This window comes from Mobula hypostoma, chromosome 17 (genome assembly GCF_963921235.1).
Source record: "Mobula hypostoma chromosome 17, sMobHyp1.1, whole genome shotgun sequence".
In the NCBI taxonomy this organism is placed as follows: domain Eukaryota; kingdom Metazoa; phylum Chordata; class Chondrichthyes; order Myliobatiformes; family Myliobatidae; genus Mobula; species Mobula hypostoma.
The window spans coordinates 42,388,509-42,410,376 of record NC_086113.1 but is presented as its reverse complement, the minus strand read 5'-3'; the positions used below and the strand labels follow the sequence as shown (position 1 = coordinate 42,410,376).

Genomic DNA, 21,868 nt, shown 5'->3' with positions numbered 1-21,868 from the left:
TAACAAGTCTCCTCAGACAGGGGCTGCTCCTTGCAACCCACTCACTCTGAAAAGTTTTTGAACAGTTTGTGGAATTGGGAAGATAATGATAAGAAAGACCAGATAAGATACAACCAGTAAGATGAATCATAAACTTAAACCACAAATGACTAGTGCCTTTGGTCTATGATCAGTCTTGGAAGTAATGTGGCTTTTGTTTGCCATCACCCTTCTCTTCCCCTCAGCCACTTGGCAGATGCCACACTCAAGCCAGCCACGCACAAAGACAGTTCTTGCACAGATACCGATTACCCTGCAACAATTCCCATATGAACTGACGTCAATTCACACCTCACCATTCCACCCAATTTAGAAAGATCAAGTGCATGGGCGCAAAAAAAAATTATACCATGATGCAGTAACAAGCCTTTACTCTTTCTCCTCTGATTTATTGTACAGTGCAATTTTACTGCTGCAGCTTCTTTGATCCCTGCTCTGGATGCTGTGACGCTTGTGGCTGGAATGATTTGGGTTAGGAACCCTCAGCAACATTGGTGAGTCAGTGGGGAGAGGTACAGCAAATACAAGTAGCAGTGCTTACACGAGCCCTTCCATTCTGCCCTGTTGCCAATGAACTGTTATGTTGTGGATAACCTGATTCACCTTAATGCTGAGCTGACTCCACAACCTACTGACTCACTTTCAAGGATTCTACAATTCTCCTTCCCAGCATCGTTCGTTTACTTTATTTATCATTGGCATGATTTGTCCTCTTTTACACATTGGATGTTTGTCAGTCTCTGTCATGTGTTGTTTCTCATAAACTATTGTCTTTCTTTATTTTCCTGTAAATACCTACAAGAAAATGCATCAAAAGGAAGTAAATGGTGACAAAGATGTACTTTGATAATAAATTTACTTGGAACTTTGAGATAGCCGTCCTTGAATGGCTAAGCTAACTCATGCATTCGGTCCACATGTATTTGTTTAAATTTGCATTCTACACATATAATTATATCTCCTTGGATACACATGCTCTCGATGACTCCTCCAATCTCTCTGCCAGTGTGTAGATTGGCTAGGAAACTGCCAGCACATCACAAACCATTTCTTGCTGCTTCACAGGTTCCAGCTAGGTCTTTACAGGCTAGATATAGAAGGAATTATTTTCTAAACTGGGAGAACCTAGAATCGTGTGCAAGTAGCTGTCAAAAATTAAGATTTCATGCACTTATGACTGAACGTGATCAAATGATCTTCTCTGAGAGCAAAGAGTCATGCTTCTCCTCAAAGGGCAGTAGAAAGAGTTTTTGAATATTTTTAAAGCATTTGTAGTTAGATTTTTGATAAACACGACGGTGTACAATTCCGGTTTAAGATGGCGCTGGTGAATCTCAGCATCTTCTGGCTGGTGGTCAATGAACTAAATGCTTGTTCATCATCACTCTCCTTCTGATCATCGAAAACAACAGTCGACAACTTCCCTTTGGACTTGGAGGCAATTCAATGTGACAGAAACGAGGTGAGGCAGCAGTCCCATTGCCAAGAGCAAGGAACACCTGAGGTTGGCTGATTTAGGTGCCAGACTGTATTGGAAAGGTTGGGTATAGGCCAAATCAAGGTGGCAGGGTCCAGGCCCCAGAGCATATCAAAGTGACTGAAAGCAATGTTTGATCAACGATTTAGGCCCCACGACAGATTGAAAAGGTCAGGATGTCAGAGCCCCAAGGCGAGGGGCGGGCAGGTTCAGTTGGCTGCTCTGCTCTGAACTAAGGGTCTGTGGTCGGACTCTCTTTGTGTACTTCAGTTCAGAACACTATTTCCTTGTGTTTATTGTTTTGCATGATTCCCCCCCCCCCCCCCACAAATTGAGTGCTTGACAGTCTACTTTTTTTAAAAGATGGTTCTTTTGGGGTTTCTTTGTTTTATGGCTGCCTGTTAGGAGATAAATCTCAAGGTTGTATAATGCATACGTTGACAATAAATGTACTTTGCACAAGGGCATTTGGGAATGCTGAGCTAACATTACACAGTAAGACCAGCTATGATGATATTAAATGCAGTAGCAGACTTGAGAAGCCAAGTGACCTGTCCTGGCTCCAAAGTTTCCACTCAGAGGAGCTCAGAGGAGTTCAAGTACCACACTGCTCAGTGATACCATTTCTATTACAGAGCACACAGTTCGGGGGATCATAAATTGAAAATCCAGTCATCTTTCTCACCAAAGCTTTAAGAGTAAAGAATCAAGTTGGTGCATGAGTGAATTATCAGCTAAGGCAGTGTTTTTTTTTCCACAAAACAAATGCAATTTTAATGAACAGTTAACAATTTTGTGATAAGAATTATGCCAGCTGCAAAATTCTACCTTTACATTTTTAAACAATATATTAATCATTATTTGAGCTTGGTTTCTTTATGATCTAATTATTAACAGCAGATAGTGCCACTGCTTTATTTCAATGTTTCTATATGCTACATGCATTTATTTCAATGTTTCTATATGCTACATGCATTTATTTCAATGTTTCTATATGCTACATGCATTTATTTCAATGTTTCTATATGCTACATGCATTTATTTCAATGTTTTTATATGCTACATGCATTTATTTCAATGTTTTTATATGCTTTCTTTTTAAATCTTTTTATTGAATAAGTATACAAAAAAGGTAAGCCATATAAACATTAATACAATGTTAAAGTATAATAAAATTCCAAAAGATAACAATACCAAAAAGAAAATACTACAAACAATGTAATTTAAGCATAAGAAACCAAGATAACATAATAGTATACTAAATTTTATATATATCAATGGAAAAAAAGAAAAAAAAAACAACCCCAAAAAAAAACCCACCGTGCAACTAACTAAAAGCAAAGCAAAGCAATGGGCTAACTTGAAACCAAACATAGTTAAACTTAAAATCACGTCCTCAATCCCGACCTCCATTAAAACAGTGAAAAAAAAACAAGAAGGGTAAATATTACATTAAATGAAAATATCGAATAAAAGGTCCCCAAATCTGTTCAAATTTAAATGAAGAATCATAAAGGTTACTTCTAATTTTCTCCAGATTCAAACATAAAATCGTCTGAGAAAACCAAAAAAAGGTAGTTGGAGCATTAAGCTCTTTCCAATGTTGTAAAATACATCTTTTCGCCATCAAAGTAAGAAATGCAATCATTCTACGGGCTGAAGGGGAAAGATTACTAGAAATTTTAGGTAGTCCAAAGATAGCAGTAATAGGGTGAGGAGAGATATCTATATTTAATACCTTAGAAATAATATTAAAAATATCTCTCCAAAAAGTTTCCAAAGTAGGGCAAGACCAAAACATATGAGTTAAAGAGGCTATCTGCCCCGAACATCTATCACAGAAAGGATTAATATGCGTGTAAAAACGCGCTAACTTATCTTTGGACATATGTGCTCTATGAACCACTTTAAATTGAATTAGGGAATGTTTAGCACAAATAGAGGAAGTATTAACTAATTGTAAAATCTGCCCCCAATCATCCACAGAAATGGTAAGCCCCAATTCCTGTTCCCAATCTACCCTAATCTTATCAAATGGAGCTTTCCTAAGTTTCATAATAATATTATAAGCTAAGGCAGTGTTACTGACGTCCTGGTCATTTACATGTTTTTCGGTTGATTTCAATGAAATCAATTCTCCAGTTGCTTTTACGTGGGTCTTCCTTGCACAGCTGCACTTTCCTTGGTGCAGATGATTGAATAGTGCTGCTGAGTAGAGAGTTCCAGTATATTTAAGACCACCAACAATGCAAGAGCAACAGATTTTCCAAAAAAAAAAATTAGTTCCTGTATTTTAAAAAGACACCCACTGTACTTAGTTCACTGAGCAAATGAATTGGATGCCAGTCAAATGAACGTGGAGTGCACAACTTTAGCCACCCTCGCACTGCTCCTTCATGAGAGTTTCGCAGTATTCACAATCTTCAACATTTAAGAGAATGTTACTTCAAAGAATGTGCATCTTTAGAAGAGTGCTTGAAGTAAGAAGCAAGAGAGTTGGCAGAAGAAAAGTCCTCCAAAATTTGCAAAACCACTGGAATTCTGAACTTGAAATGACCAGCTCAGCCTTCAGGAACTTCAAATGCTTGGCTACAGGGAAAATAGCAACACAAATTGCTCTTAAAATGACCCAAAAAATGACATAAAAGCATGCCTCAATCTTAGCTGACCAGGCAACAGTACAAAAATTAGTCTGTTGTCAATTATGTGTCAGCGCAGTACCCTGCAGCTATGAGGAAAATGATGCAGCAGTACATTTAATCACAGCAATAAACTCCTTGTGATAATTCAGCTCAAATTCATTTTTATTGGGCAAATTTCATCAAAACATTTTTAACCCTTCATAGACATTTTGCCTGAATGTTTTGAGTGAAGAATTTACACTGTATTTGATAAACCCTAGTGTTTGCATTGCAGAAAAGGAGATTATTTGCTACTTTAGTCTGTTGCCTTGTGCAAGAACTACATGGTAGCATGGCAGGCTCCAGAACGGAAACAAAAATGTCCCTCCTTAATGTACAAAATGTGCAACATAGTCTTGAGTAGTAACAACAATCAAGAATACAATTCCCACAAGTTAAAAGTTTCAACCTGGAAACATGTCAGCAACAAATTATTCTAATCCAGTAACAGTGAAATCAAATAGTTAGCAAATTCCTGTTTCCTTTTCCTCCCCACAATGCAGAATTCTGCAAGTTGAACCTGGAGGCTAAACTTCAGTAAATAGATAAGCAAACACTATTCTGTATTATTGTAAATCAGACACATAAATTATTTGAATAAGGAAGTGTCATTAAAGGAGAACAGCCACTTATCTCTGAAGGCAAGTATGAATATACTGTATATTTACAAATACATTATTTCTTGTGTTTCCACACTGTCTTAAAGATACGTAAAAGTTAAATCAAAAATCTGATCACTTGATACCAACAGGACGAGATTTCTGACATGGAACTTTGAGACGTAATAATTGGCAGTTTTCTTACAATTGTAATTATGCCATATTTAACATACTCTCCTTACAAAATAGCACATCTATTTCATTGCAGACATCACTGTTTATCATATTAATAGAGGAAAAAAAATGATTGGGATACAGGCACTGCCAACAAAGCCAGAAGTTCTTCATCCCAAGTTGCTGCTGCTACTTCTTGACCTGAATAGCTAGTGAAAGTGCAAGAGAAGACTTACTGGAATATTTCGGGGGGGGGGGGGGGATGGGAGAATGAGGAAATTCAGCTACAAGGTTAGAATGAAGAATTGGACTACTCACCATGAGCCAACATTTAATATATATATGCTCCCATCATCCCATCATAACGTTTGGCAGGTAGCTCTTCCGATTTAATCCAAATCAAGGTGACATTGCATCTTGGAGAGGAAACTGTACACCAACTAGATCAAGCGTTCAATACATAATGGAGTGTCATCACCTACTATAGTAATTTGGTCTCTTCCTCACTAGATTCAGTCACATGAGAAATAAGATCTCACATTTCTAAAGACATACCACAATTCCCCAAGAATTTGCTGATTTTACTGAAGATTTTATAGAAATCCTTTAATGGTAGATTTCACATTACTAACAGGACATATTTTCCGCAGTACGATCTTGTAATATATTTAAAGCCAAAATCCTCAAGATGCTTCGAATTTGAAATATAAACAAAGAACTGGATACAAATCAGAATGGCCATTAATCTGAAATGTTCACTCATTTTATCTTTTCACAGCTGCGCCTGATCTGCTGGGTATTTTCAGCATTTAATGACTTTGTCGTACACATCCATGAGATAGATTGCCAGAATCGCAAGTTATGACGAGAAGCCTAGCTTTCTTCCGTAATGGAATATCCTCTCAAGACATTTTCATATTTATATTGCATGCATACTTACCAAGTTCTCTTTAAACCATATTTCTCAATTTAATAAACTAGAGACTACACAGATGCAAAACTGTGCAGTACCTGTTAATAACTCCCAACTTTAGAGTCAGAAAGTTGCACAACATAGAAACGTCGTTCAGTCTACCACATCACTTCGACCCCTTTCCCTATTTACAGCAGACCCATTGCCTGTAATAAGTCAATATCCCCCAATGCATTGCACATTCAAGTGAACATCTCAAATGTTCACAATATCAATGACTCTGCAAAACTTTTCGCCTCATATCCCCTTTCAGATTCCAGTTGGTAACTTTAAATGTAAGCTCACTTTCAACCTACTAATCTACTATGTGGGACTTCGTCAAATGCCTTCTTAACATTCATATAGTTAACTTCTACCCCCCTGCCTTTATCAATCTTCTTAGATACCTCCAAGTTCTCAATCAAATATTCAGTTAGGATTCTACATCCACCTCCCCCCACATTTCCCCTCCCACACAGAAGTTGTCAGGCTATATCTGATCAGCCCCTTCCTTTCCAAATGTACATAAATCCACTTAGGATTGTTATCTAATTCAGGCAAATTACCAACACTGCCCCAATACCATTGTGCTTCAGATTATACATGTGCCCATCCCTAAACTCAAGTTCTTCCAATTTCATCACAGTTGTAAACAAATGAGAAATACTCATTTAGGAATATTTCAATCACTTGGCTCCAATAAGATTACCCCTTTGGTCCCCAAAATGACTCGCTCTTCCCTTGACTACACTATTACCCCTCATAGAATGCCTTGGGATTCTCCTGAATCTTGCTCCCCAAGAGTACTTCATGGGCCTTTGTGTCCACCTAATTTTTGAAGTTCTTTCCTATACACTCTATATTCCTAGAAACTCCCGACTCCAATTGCCTATACTGCCATACGCTTCCTTTAACTGAACAGGTCTTCAATATCCTTTTGTCATCCAAGCTCCAGTAATCTTGCCATCTTTGCCTTTGCCCCTTACCAGAACTTGCTGGCCCTGAACTCTTGCAAACACTTAAAAAGGCTCTCACGTGTCAGATGCTGTTTTATATTCAGGATCTGTTCCTCCTCTCACATTATCACAAATCAGCTGTCCTCCCATTTATGATATTAACCTGTGGACCAACCTTTTTTCAAACCATAACTACCTAGAAACTTACAGAACTATGGTCACCATTCATACCAAGACTTCCATAACCTGTCTAGTTTCATTTTCTAAGTAGAACATAGTCCTATCTCCAGTAGGTCCATCTACGTGTTGACTTAACTCCAAATCACTCAACTTCAATAATATAATGCAGAAGTAACAAAGGATGTCAGCAAACAAATTTAACAAAGTTTTCAAATGACAAGAACTCACAACAAACAAAACATTTGAATTGAATTCGATTTGGCTTTATTTCTTACATCCTTCACATACATGAGGAGTAAAAATTTTTGCTATGTCCGTATTTAAATGTGCCATGTACAATCATAGTAATTTATAATAAATAGAACAGTCAATGTAATATAGAGTACACTCAAATCAGCATGAGTTCATCAGTCTGATGGCTTGGTGGAAGAAACTATCCCGGAGCCTATTGGTCCTGGTTTTTGTGCTGCAGTACCACTTCCTGGATGGTAGCAGCTGGAATAGATTGTGGTTGGGATGACTTGGGTCCCCAATGATCCTACGGGCCCTTTTTACAGAGAGCTCAGTATTTGGGACCAATTTCTGTACTTCCATCCTTAAATCTCTCTACTCCTCTGAAACCAACTCACCATTTGAAAAATAGTTAAGTAGGTCTTTTTTTCTGGTACCTCAAAGCTAATGACTTCAGAAATATTGAACTTCATCACAGTTTTGCCAACGTATACTAAGGTAACGGACACGAAAACTGTAAATTAGTTAACAGATTAGATTATAGGATGTGGGTACTACCCGTAATTCCCCATTCGTAACAGCCCTGAGAAGGTACCTAGGATGATTCAAGAAAAGGTGTCGACTGGATAGATACAGGAAAACTAGATTGTTGAAAATCCAAGACAAGGGCCAGAACCAGATTTAGCACTATGATATTCAGGGAACACTTCTGGAAAGTCTAAGCCTGATGGTCCTTCCAGTCCCAAAAGAGACGGTTGAAAAATTAAAAATAAAGATGTTAAGCAAGAATATTACAAGTTAAGGAACCAAGGGAATTCATGGAATTACAATATATATCAACCAACATTTAAATAAATGCTTTCAAATGTTTAAAACTCGAAAACAAACCAGAAGATTAAATCTAACATTAAGTTTTTGGTTTTGAATGAATCTGAGAAATTAAGAACTAACAATTTGACCATTCTACTCACAGAGATGTGACTCAGCTGATCCCTAAATCTTGTCCTTTTTCCTCACAGGGCTAGTAATCTAACCCTCCCACCCCCACCAACACCACCAGATGGTATGCTTCTAACAAAATGATGCCTTTTTATACAGAAGGCTGGGGGCTCCGAAGAATGTGTGAGGAAGAAACAAAAGTTCAGCTTTTGTTTAAAAAGAGGTCAGTGCAGGGCACTCTAATTATTAATGTCAATGGCACTCAAGATGAAGTAACAAGATGCAGAAATCTCATGCTTGCTCTCAACTTTAATTGCTTTAAAATCAATTAAATCCAGATACCAAACTTTATGGTCAATCTTAATTAGAAACAGTAAGTCATATATTATGATACCAAAAACTTTGGAACAAATTTCATTTAAAAAAAAACACATTGGTAAAGCTCTCCTGACTGGCTACATATTCAACTAGAACTATACAAAATAATTATAAATGGCAATTTTAGTTAAACATTGCTGTGAATTTGTATTTTTGTCTATAGCATTCTTTCATTAGAGAAGAATACAGATGTACTTGACTGAACAATAAAATTTGAGTGAAACTATAACTCTAATGTATAAACACCATGAAATACAGCATGGTCAAAACATGTACTGCCCTATTGTTTTTAAAGCTTGTGACAGAAAATCTTTAAGCATACTATTTGAATGTGTTTTCACTTACATTATATTAGCACATACACACGCACACAATTTTGGCATCTATTGTGAAAATAATTTGAGAATTATTTAATTTAGGTGAGATGGGGGCGTGTTCGATTGTGCAGGCTTTCACGGGGTCAGTCAAAAGCGTTATTGCCCTTTCTAAATGCATTTTTTATGATTACAAGATCCTGCCGGATATTAAGAATTTAAAGTACTGCAGGTCTGCCCCATCAGCGAGCTGCTCATTGGCAGAGAAACTGAAGTAGCCGGACTTGGCGTGGATCGTGCAGCTGCCTGCATCAGAGAGCTGTCGGCGTGCGGTCTAACAGCGACTGATCGTCTCTGATCGCAAGACCCTGTTGGACATTGTTAATGTGGAGTGCTGCAAGTCCAATTCACTGGTTTATTGGCGGACAGCAGAGGAGCTGTGTGGCGTTGGTCGTGGCGAGGACTAGGCCACAAGCCTTGGTGTGGCGCAGCATACAAGCTGGAATCTGCACTCCTCCCCCCCTCCACCCCTATCCACTGGGCAGAAGTGAATACAATACACAACTGCATTTTGTTCGCTTGCAGGCTCCAGCAAATTCATGGACTCAGGGTCTTGAACTTTTTTTTTGTGTGCCTGTATTTTATTGATATTTCATATGTGCTTGCTATCTTATATGTGCCCTATGCTGTGTGTGACTGTTGGTACTGTGTTTTGCACCTTAGCCCTGGAGTAACACTGTTTTGTTTGGCTGTGTTCATGTATAGTTGAATGACAATTAAATTTGAACTTACTTGCACTAGAATTCACAAAGAACTTTCTAATTAGATCTAAATGACCCAAAAATCTGTTCTACAGAACGACTCCACTAAAGACAGATGATGACTTTGAAATCTAAAAACGATCCAAAGCAGCCAGCTCCAAATTAATTCCACTGTTAAAGATGCCAAATAATGGTTCACTTTAAGTAATAATGAACTAGTATTATTCTTCAGATAATTGAATGGATTGTGCAATACTTCATGATTTGAATATTCCCACCCAATGAGATTGAGAATTAAATTTGGCATTTAAAATTTTTTTTTAAAAAAATAAAAAAAATTCTGTAGTTAATCAAGGAGCATACTTAGCAGAAGGAAGCTGTGGCCTTCTTGATGTTGGCAGGCCTGCTGAAGATTAAAAATGTTGGTGGGTGGGTATACCATTCTCCAGAAGCTATTATGCATTTGGCAGCAATACATGTTTGTTCCAAAGATCAGTTTCCACCACTGATTTCATGAAGAAACTAAGAGTAAATTCGTTAATAACTGTTAAGTGAAAATTTGCACAAATGCTTCTGTAGAAGTCCAGGAAGTAAAACCCGATCGTCAGCTGCAAGTTAAGACACTGACCAGCAAATGCTTCACTTAAAGCAAAATGGTGGAAACTACAAGAAAGGAGCAAATAGGAAGACTCCAGTTAGTTCCAGATAGATGGTGATATCTGTCCATTAATGTTTTCAGGGAAAGGAATCTAGAATGTCTTTTTAAACTACAAGGTTCTAATACCACGCAAATATTAAACTCCACGGCCAAATAGTTACATTGAAGGAGAAGCTCATCCAGTGGAGGGAAAATGTCAAGATGCACCAAGGTCACAAAATGAGACCTCCATTGCAGCACAGTACATCATTGCTTTGATTTCCCTTGATACAGGCACAGAATGGAGAAGTGAAACATACCATATGTAGCCAATTTCAAGAACAGCCCTTGGAAAAAGCTTTCTCAATGAATTCCTGGACATTCCCCTGGAATCCCCCACCCATAACAGGTGGGCTAATTAAATCAACAAATGTCAGCTGATTACTCTCAAAAACTGATCTGATTGCTTGGAAAGTACTTAAGGCTAGGATCAGCATCAGGCTACCAATTCTGGAGACCCAAGATTGGACAGCAGTTATTTCATGAAATTGAAAGGTTGGGATTTTTTTTTTATAAAAATCTGAAATATTGATCATCCCACTTCCTGAACACTTCAAAACTATTGCAAATTCTGAGTGTGCTGAACTGTCTATCCAACAAGTAACCAAATATGTACGCATGTATAGCTGTGGACCATTATCTTAAAGTATTGAGAACATGCATTCCCATTGAGAATAGGAATTAAACCAGGCTTGTACTGCATCTTATAGTGCTGATCTTATAGGCAATTCATAGATGTTAATGATTAAAAAACTGGATCAGAGCGTCATCAAATAGATTTTTCCATCCAAAAACCATAGATTTTTTTGGGGTCAGGGTAATATGGCGCAACTAGCAAGGCCAGCATTTTTCCTTTATTGCTTCTGAGAAGGTGTTGGTGAGCTGCCCACTGGTGTAGGTACTCAGTGCTGTTGGATAGACTGTGCTCAGATTTAGACCCAATGGAGACAAAGGACTGGCTTGTGGGAGTGGGGAGCCAGGCAGTGGTGGTGCTATTCCAATGTTCTTGCTGTATTTGGTGATGGGAGGTCCTGGGTTTGGGAGACACTACCAGAAGAAGTGCAGTGCATTTTGTAGATGCTGCACACTGGAGTTTTTGTACACTGTTGGTAGAGAAAGTGAAGATCTGCAGAACTCACGGGTGCCAACTCAGCCAGTTAGTGTGTCCTGAATGACGCTGAGCTCCCTGGATGTTACTGGAGGGATACTCATCCAAGCAAATTGCATGTGTTCCATTACAATCCTGACCGGTTTTGTGCAAAGCAGAGAGGTTCTGGGGGTGCGGGATTGAGGGTGATGTTCAGGATTGAGTCACTGCACGATACCCAGCCTTCGACTTGCTCTTGTTGTTCTGCTCTGCAAGTGACTGATCCACTTGCACTTCTGATCAATGGCGATACTATGATATTAACGGTGATGGAGGCCGACATGATATTGCCGACGAATGCCATATGCAAGCTGTCAAATGTAGATAAATGCTTGGATAGTGTCAAAATGAAAGATCCAACGATCAAGGGATCATTAGCGTAACTAAGTACCATCAAGCCCTTCATACATTGCACTGCATCTCAAATTTGGGCAAGCACAAACTACACCATCTTATACTCTGTACAAGAGGTTCCTACGGAGAGAGCCATGAAGAAGTAAACACCTGTGCACTTTCCTATATAATGTCTTTTGACCAGTGGAGATACAAGAGACTACGGATGATGGAGCAAAGGACAACCTGCAGCAGGAATCCAGTGGGCCAAGCAGTATCTGTGGGGGAGGCGAAAGAATTGTTAATAATTTGGGCCAAAACATGAACCTACAGATGCTACTTGACTTGCTGAGATCCTTCAGCAGATTATCTTCTGGCCAGTGTTCAGAGATCTCTAATAAAAGATAATACTCATCATAATAGATGCTTAAATAATTCACGTTTTTGCGCAAGTTTTACCTATAATTCACTTGTTAACTTTTCTCCCATGAAGTGAGCCCAAGCCCTGCACTTACTCTGGCATCAGTGGTGGAGGAGGAATGCACGGTCAGAAGCTGAAATTACCATTTTCAATTGGATTAAAGAACACATGAGCAAACTGGTTCTCAAATAAGACTTGCGCAGAACATTATAAAATTAAAACTAACTGCGGGGATTGCTTGAGCATTCTCTGTAGTCCTTACAGACAGTAAATAAAAATGTGTTCGACATTGCTCTATAAAATAAATTATGCATCAGCATATTTTATTCCATTGTGGTTTTACTGACCTTCGACAACTTACAAGGGGATGCAAGACAATAGCCTGCTCCCTAGAAGTAGCCGACAGATTAAAATATGTTTGCTATTTTAATCTTCACCCTCAAGATATTTCTTGCTCTTGGGGAGGAGGAGGAACATTACTGTGAAATATTTTGATGTAATGCCCATTCACTCCGCAAATTTTATTCTAACTCTCCTTATTCCTGTTGAGTATTATAAACTGATAATGGCTTTCGTGTAATTAATAGCACTGATTCCACAGGATGTCCATAAAACCATAAGACATAGGAGCAGAATTAGGCCATTCAACCCCTCAAGTCCGCTCCAGCATTCTGTCATGGCTGATCCTGGATCCCAATCAACTCCATACACCTGCCTTCTCGCCATATCCTTTGATGCTCTGACCGATCAGGGAACGATCAACTCCCCAGATTCTCTACCCTCTGGCTAAAAAAATTCCCCCTTTACATCTATTCTAAAAGGTCACCCCTCAATTTTGAGGCTGTGCCCTCTAGTTCAGGATACCCCCACCACAGCAAACACCTTATCCAGTCCTTTCAACATTTGGTAGGTTTCACTGAGATCTCCCCCGCCCCAGCATTCTCCTAAATTCTAGTGAGTACAGGCCTAATGCTGCCAGATGCTATGTTAACCCCTTCATTCCCAGAATCATCCTCTTGAACCTCTTGTGGGCTCTCCCCAATGACAGCACATCCTTTCTGAGATATGGGGCCCAAAACTGTTGACAATACTCCAAGTGCAACCTGACTAGGGTCTTATAAAACCTCAACATTATCTCCTTGTTTTTATATTCTAGTCCCCTTGAAATAAATACCAATATTGCATTTGCCTTCTTTACCACAGACTCAACCTGCAAATTAACCTTCTGGGAGTCCTCCTGCACTTCTGATGTTTGAACCTTCTCCCCATTTAGATAATAATCCACAGTATTGTTCCCTTTACCAAAATGCATTGTCGTACATTTCCCAACACAGTATTCCATCTGCTACTTTTTTACCCATTCTTCCAATTTGTCTAAGTCCTGCTGCAATTACATTGCTTCCTCAGCACTACCTACCTCTCCACTTACCTTAGTATCATCTGCAAACTTTGCCACAAAGCCATCAATTCCATTATCCAAATCACTGACAAACAATGTGAAAAGTAGTGGTCCCAAATACTAACCCTGAGGAACATCATAAGTCACTGGCAGTTAATCAGAAAAGGCCCCCTTTATTCCCACTCACTGCCTCTTGCCTGTCAGCCATTCCTCTTTCCATGCCAGTATATTTCCTGTAATACCATAGGATTTTATATTGTTAAGCACTCTCATGTGTGGAACCTTATCGAATGCCTTCTGAAAATTCAAGTAAATGACATCCACTGCCTCTCCTTTGTCCACCCTGCTTGTTACGTCCTCAAAGAACTCTTACAGAGTTGTCAGGCAAGATTTCCCTTCACAGAAACCATGCTGATTTTGACTTATTTTATCATTAGTCTCCAAGTACCTTGAAACTTTACCCTTAATGATAGACTCCACCACTTTCCCAACCACTGAGGTTAGGCTAACTGGCCTACAATTGCCTTACTCATTTCTTAAAGGGTGGAGTGACATTTGCAATCTTCCAGTCCTCCGAGACCATGCCAGAGTCAAGTGATTCTTGAAAGATCATGACCAATGCATCCATTATCTCTTCAGCAACCTCTCTCAGGACTGTGGGTTGTAGTCCACGCGGGTCTAGGTGACTTATTCACCTTAAGACCTTTGAGTTTGCCTAGCACTTTTTCCTTTGTAATAACAATGACACTCACTCCTGCTCCCTGACAGTCATGGACCTCTGGCATACAGCTAATGTTTTCCACAGTAAAGACCGAAGCAAAGTACTTAAGTTCATCTCCCATTTCTTTGTCCCCCATTACTATCGCACCAGCATCATTTTCCAGCAGTGCAATATCAACTCTCACCTTCCTTTTACTCTTTATATAACTGAAAAAAACTTTTGGTATCCTACTTTATATTATTGGCTAGTTTGCCCTCATTCACCTTTTCCCTTACTACAGCTTTTTAAAATTCCTTTAGTTTGATTTTAAAAGATGCCCAATCATCCAACTTCTCACTCTATTTTCCACCTTATATGCCCTGTCCTTGGCTTTTATGCAGTCTTTAACTTCCTTTGTTAGCCATGGAGCTGTTTCATACTACCTTATCTCTACTAGGAAACATCCTTTTTTCAGTATAACCAGCCCTCAGGTATCCTGTTTCCTATAATGAACCTGGCTGGGTGCCGTAAACAAAATAATACCCGTTCCTTACAGAAACCATCTTCAACAGATTATTTGTTATTAGTTTATTCTTGTCTCTGCAACTTCTGATCCCTTCACAAGCTTTATTTTTTTTTAAAAAGTAAAGCACAATATAGAGAAGAGTAACATTGGAATTTGCCAATAATATTCAAGAGCAGCTACAAAAAGGCAAGCTGAATAGATCACACAAATGCCTAGTAACAGTATAGCACAAACTGGGGATGACATTTAGGGCAATGGTTTCAAGAATTACAAGCTATACGAATGTTTCTGCCAAGTTACAAACCGGATACATCAGCACCACAACAAAAGCGACTCCAATGGCCAGCCACAGGAAATAAGAGGAGCAATGAAATCCTGCTTTTTTTCACCTTAAGACCTTTGAGTTTGCCTAGCACTTTTTCCTTTGTAATAACAATGACACTCACTCCTGCTCCCTGACAGTCATGGACCTCTGGCATACAGCTAATGTTTTCCACAGTAAAGACCGAAGCAAAGTACTTAAGTTCATCTCCCATTTCTTTGTCCCCCATTACTATCGCACCAGCATCATTTTCCAGCAGTGCAATATCAACTCTCACCTTCCTTTTACTCTTTATATAACTGAAAAAAACTTTTGGTATCCTACTTTATATTATTGGCTAGTTTGCCCTCATTCACCTTTTCCCTTACTACAGCTTTTTAAAATTCCTTTAGTTTGATTTTAAAAGATGCCCAATCATCCAACTTCTCACTCTATTTTCCACCTTATATGCCCTGTCCTTGGCTTTTATGCAGTCTTTAACTTCCTTTGTTAGCCATGGAGCTGTTTCATACTACCTTATCTCTACTAGGAAACATCCTTTTTTCAGTATAACCAGCCCTCAGGTATCCTGTTTCCTATAATGAACCTGGCTGGGTGCCGTAAACAAAATAATACCCGTTCCTTACAGAAACCATCTTCAACAGATTATTTGTTATTAGTTTATTCTTGTCTCTGCAACTTCTGATCCCTTCACAAGCTTTATTTTTTTTTAAAAAGTAAAGCACAATATAGAGAAGAGTAACATTGGAATTTGCCAATAATATTCAAGAGCAGCTACAAAAAGGCAAGCTGAATAGATCACACAAATGCCTAGTAACAGTATAGCACAAACTGGGGATGACATTTAGGGCAATGGTTTCAAGAATTACAAGCTATACGAATGTTTCTGCCAAGTTACAAACCGGATACATCAGCACCACAACAAAAGCGACTCCAATGGCCAGCCACAGGAAATAAGAGGAGCAATGAAATCCTGCTTTTTAAACAAAAAAATGTTTGGAATTTCAGCAATCACAAAACTGTACACCGTCCAAAATGAATTTAGTGCCAGCAGCTACTAAAATTATTTCAGAAAGGTCTGCATATTACTGCTGCCACAGAACAACAAATCTCACAACTAACATCAGGGACAATAAACCTGATTCTGAGCTAATAAACCAGATTAAAATAATACTTCCCATCTTTGTGAAGATTGTGACACATTCTATAGAAGGAGTTTAGTTCTAAGTTTACCTCAATCAAAATCTTTTATCTTAGCCCACTTTTTTTGGGATACGGGTGTTACTTGTAAGAGCAGCATTTACAGCGCATCTCCAAATGCTCCCAGTGGAAATGAACAAAAAAAAAACGAACAGGTAATTAGCAAGCTGCCTTTTTATTCCACTAAGGTCTGGAAGATACTCATACAGTGTTACTGGGTACGAAATTCTAGAATTCAGACCCAGTGTCAGTGACACATACTTGAATTAGAAGGACAAGATGTCCTTACCCTTCTTGGTTGCAAAGGACAGGGGTTTGGGAAGTGCCATCATTGTGTCCACAGTACATATTGTAGATGGTACACACTGCAAATGGCATGTGAAGTAATGGAGGGAATTGGATATTTAAGGTAGTGAATGGGCTAATCAAATAGGCTGCTTGACACCAGGTTGGTATAATACTGTATTAAAAACCCAAACACTAGAAAGTCTGCTGGAAATCCAAAGCAACACTCAAATTGCTGGATGAACTCAGCAGGTCAGGCAGCATATATGGAAATGAATGAATAATCAATGTTTTGGGCCAAGACCCTTCATCAGGCAATGGCAGTATTAAAACCTGGCAAGACCAATTGAGACTTGACTTGTGCCAGAGAACTTCTAGGATTTCCCATTCCATATTATTACCATAAATGTAACAGCTTCAAACAAGTTATTCACAAAGAGCAAGAAAACTTATCCCAAGCTGGAGAAGAACAAAGCCAAGCCAGCGTAGTGAAGCCTGACCACGACCCAAACATGACAGAACATTGGGCTCAGGTCAGTTAAGGAGGTATTGATATCAACGCAACGTCAGGGTTAGGCAAGGTAAAGTGAAAGAATAACAAAAGATGTTGTTAAAAAGGAGAGGAAAGCTTGAAATCGAGCACCAAAGAAAGGAATTTGAAACTTTTGTGCCTGGGGAAGAAAGGGACTCTGGGAGTTGGTGAGGGTCAGCAAGAACAAGGGTCATGGCAAGAGTAGTTTTGGTGCATGTTGGAATGTCAAACCTTGGATTATCATAATTTTATGAAAGGTGATTGATGCAAGACTGTTAAAGGATTGCTGGACTAAGCAAATCTCAAACTAGACCAAGGTACGATTTGGGGCGTCAACTGCAGATGCAATGAGTCAAAAGATTAGGAAGCCAGTTGACAGGATTGAACTAGATACGTTTGTCCAGTGGAGGCAAGAACTCATCTTGGGGTAAAAAGGATGTTAAACAAGACTTCTCATGACATTAACAAGGAAAGGTGACAGATTACGTGGCTGGGATACTAAATTTATATAGCAGGTCTGATCTTTCCAGCTGGTCCCAGGAGCAAAGTACAGCTCAGATACCATATCAGTCAAACAGGTTGATACAAAAGACTGTCGAGGAACTAAGAGTTGTGACATTTACCGCAGCTGAGCATTAGTACTCATATGGAAACTAACCACAGGATAGCAAATGACACAGGTAATAAAATTCAGAAACAACACATGAAGGAAGGAGCAGAAATAGGTCACGTGGTCCTTTAAGCCTATCCTGCCGATCAATACAATGGCTGATCTTCCCAGCCTTAACCCTTCTTCTGTGTCACTTCCTCATCACCCTCATTTCTGTGATCGATCAAAAACAACTCTTTCTTAAATACCTCCAGTGATCCAGCCTCCTCAACCCTGAAGGGTAGAAAATTTGAGGTGATCCACCATCTCCTCAAAAAAAAGTGCCGATGAAAGTGACTTTGCTGTAGCTGGGTCACTGGGGAGTGTCCAGGATGGAAAAAGGAGCCATTACAGGGGACACGCTGACAACAATGAAATCAGTAAATCTGAGACAAGTGACATTGAGCTCAAAACAATCTCAGAGCACCAGAAAAATGACATGTTTGAAAGGAAGCAATGATTCAAACAAGCAACAACTGATGAAGATTGAAGTTGGCTTTCAACAGCAGAGGAAAAAATGCATTTGAGACACGATTTACAGTACTGTGCAAGTTCTGTAAAGTGAAGATGCTTTCAAAAATAATGAAATTAAAAGTTTCCAAAATATCAAAAACACTGCAATATAAAGAACAGTAAACAGGAAAAAATTAAATCAAAATATGGTGTGACCACCCTTTGCCTTTAGAAGTGCCATTGATTCTCTTAGGTACACTGTTGTACATTTCTGTAAGAAAACCATCTGGAAGGTTGTTCCAAGCACCTTGGAGTAATTGCCATAGTTCTGCAGACTTTGGCTGTCTCACTTGCTTCTGTCTCTCCAGGTAATCTCAGACAGCCTCAATGATGTGGAGTTTAGGGCTCATTTGTTGCAGAACTTCTTGTTCATCTTTTCACTGAAGATGGTTCTTTATGGCCTTGTCTGTGTGTTTGGGATCATTGTCCTGCTGTAGAATGAAGTTGGGACCAATCATCCCTGATGGTATTGCGTGATGGATGAGAATCTGCTCCTACTTCTCAGCATTAAAGATTCCATTAATTCTGACCAGATCACCAACTCCAGTTGCAGAAATGGCAGCCACAAACCTGCAGGTAATCTCCGCCATGCTTCACTGTTGGCTGCAGACACTCATCCATGTCGCACTCTCCACTTCTATGTACAAACTGCTTCCTGTTCGAGCTAAAAATTTCAAATTTTGACTCATCAGTCCAGAGCACACTTGCTGCCACTGTTCAGCATCAATCCTTTGTTTTTGTGCATACGTGAGTCTCTTGGCTTTGTTTTCACTTCACAGGAATGGCTTTTTGGAAGCAACTTTTCCATGAAGACCTCTTCTGACAAGACTTCTCCGGACTGCAGAGGGATGTACTTGGGTTCCAGTGGCTTCTGAGAGTTCAGAGCTGATAGCAGTGTTGGACTTCCGATTTAGAAGGGAGGTCAGTTTGATGTCTCTCTCATCTGCCACACTCAGTTTCCGTGTCTGACTGCTGCGTTTCTGGTCCTCAACCTTGCCCATTTCTTTCTGCTTCTTGAGAAAAGCGTGGACAGCACCTCTTGAAACCTCTCTGCTGCAAAATTTCTGCTTGGTAATAACCTTGCTGATGCAGGATGACCATTTTGTGTCTTGTTGCAATGCTCATTCTTGCCAAGGTGTAAGAGTTGGTGATATGAATGTTAATCTGTCACATCTGCCACACCCTCACCTTTTAGTTTTGTTGCTCTTTGCCCATTTTGTTTCCTTCTGCACTTGTTTCTGTTCCAGTTCATGAGTTTAGTTCATTCAACTCATTAGGTTATTGATCATTAGTCCCTGTTTATTGTTTTTGTTTAATCATGCACGGGGCTAGATACCTACAAAGTAATCAAGTTTTTATTTGAAGAATGGTCTATTACTTAATGTTACTTTCTTTACTGAAATACAAAGATTTATCTGTAACATTTAATTTTTTTGGAAAATGAATGTTTGGAAATCTAAAATTTGTTCATTTCCACTGACACATTAATGCACAAGACAAAAAACGAACATCAAAAGCAAAATTTATAATTAAAAAAAGAGGGTTATACGATTTTACACAGTACTGTATTTTGAACTTTGATCTGGTAAAGATGGTAAAGTGCCAGATCACAAAATAAGGGTGCAATAACCAATGGTCCAGAAACACAGGTTTCACAACATTAAGTCTAGACATTTAAATTAATGAAACTTATTAATTGTGGGTTGCCGCAATAAAAATGGTAATAGAACTGCAAGGCTACTATACAAATATAATCGCTAGACCACTGTCCTGAGGGAATGACTGTGACTTGGTGCTAGTCCAGACAGAGAACATCACTGCAACAGGCCCTTCAGTCAACAGTGTTTGTGCTGAGCACGATGTCAAACTAAATCCCTTTCTGCCTGCACATTATTCATATCCCTCCATATTCAAGTATCTATCCAAATCCTCTTGAATACCACTATCGTATTTCCTTCCACTAGTACCCGTGGCAGCCCATTCCACGACACCTATTACTCTGTGTAAAAGAAACTTTGCCTGCATATTTCCCTTAAACTTAATCCCTCTCACCTAAAATGCATGTTGTCTACTATTTGACATTTCTACCCTGGGAAGCAGATTCTGTCCATTTACCATATCTACATCTTTGATCTTTTTTTAATTAATTTCTATCAAGGTTTCTCTTCTGCCCCCAACACATCACACAGTTAGTTCTTGGCCAAGTGGTAAAGAGACCAAGAGAGAAATGAAGGTAAGCTTCACCACCATACTGAGTACAACACTATCAAATACCTTTTTAAACTAATACGATAGGTCCCTCCCTCTTGTGAAGATACAAGATCCTAAGTTGCACAATTTAGGTAACTGTGCAGAGCTATTATTCCAACAAGTAATAGTCAAAAAAATTATCCGTTTATTATTTCAGCTGTTTGCTGAAGCTTCTTGTACTTGCATACTGTAATAGCAACCAGACCTAAATATTACTGGATTGTCAAGCATTTTGAGCATCAAGAGAACATGAAAAAATTACTATGGGTAGAAGACCATTTAACGTATTCAAAGCAGATAAAAATTTAGGAGCAAGGTCCAACTCAGCTTCAGGGTGATTGCTCAGTTATTTGCAGAAACCAAATTTCATAAACTCCAGATAATGACTTCCTCTTTTCAGATACTGCCCATCATATGTTTTACAGGAATATTTTGGTCAGCTTCCCTGTAAGCTGCTCATTCAGTTTTGTTACTGAATTTAAACATCAGGGAGACCACTCTTAGCAAGTTGATTCTATCAGCTGAAATAGCCCCCAGCTTCCAGGAAGAATTCTATTCTCACTTTGATCTTGAGACACTTCAAAAGAAACCAATGCTCACTTTATGGAAGCAGATTCCATTTTGCTGTGCAGTTTATCTTCATTTCATGACAGGTTTATAATTTCATAATTAGCAAAGTTATCCCGAATAACCCTCGCTAATGCAAAGTTTCAGCTTTATTCATTCACTCACAACAGCTCCACTGCATCAGAAGATGTTCTTAAGAATATATAAACGTTAAAATATGACATGTGCATCCACTTTTCATTTGGTTATTTCCAGCTCTCACAATTTATCACAATGTTGTGGCTCTATTAAAAACAATGCCAGCCCTGATGAAGAATCTTGATCTGAAGCATCGACCATTCATTCCCCTCCACTGATGCTGCCTGACTGTGTTTCTTCAGCTCCACAATATTGCAGAAATTTTTCACATCAAGATCCTTTTATAAACTGCATACATACAGTGCCTTGTAAAAGTATTCAGCCCCAACCCTTAGTTAACATAATGGAGTATTACAATCAGGGATTTTGATTAATTTAACTGAGAACTTTTATTTGTGAATTACATGCTCCTTTGTTTTGCAGTAGACCTCAAAAAACAGGGAAGATTGTAAAGCATGAAAAATTAAAAATTCAAAAACTAAATGTCAGCACTTCAGAAGTATTCATC

At 38.9% G+C, this 21,868-nt stretch overlaps 2 protein-coding genes across 4 annotated transcripts in view; one reads left to right on the top strand and one right to left on the bottom strand.

Annotated features, from left to right (window-relative positions):
• The window catches only part of LOC134357975 (uncharacterized), a 152,993-nt gene extending 142,927 nt beyond the window's left edge, over positions 1-10,066 (top strand). The window contains exons 14-15 of one of the 2 annotated variants that reach the window (XR_010020767.1): positions 439-533; positions 8,309-10,066. Coding sequence is in view for 1 of the 2 variants with exons in the window: in XM_063069807.1 (XP_062925877.1) it covers positions 439-466 (28 nt within the window). In the remaining variant the exon portion in view is untranslated. Of the gene's footprint in view, positions 1-438; positions 1,798-8,308 lie in introns of those variants that run through there. The other variant, XM_063069807.1, reaches the window with a different exon arrangement.
• The window catches only part of si:dkey-118j18.2 (uncharacterized), a 60,517-nt gene that overhangs the window by 26,088 nt on the left and 12,561 nt on the right, over positions 1-21,868 (bottom strand). The window lies entirely within an intron of this gene.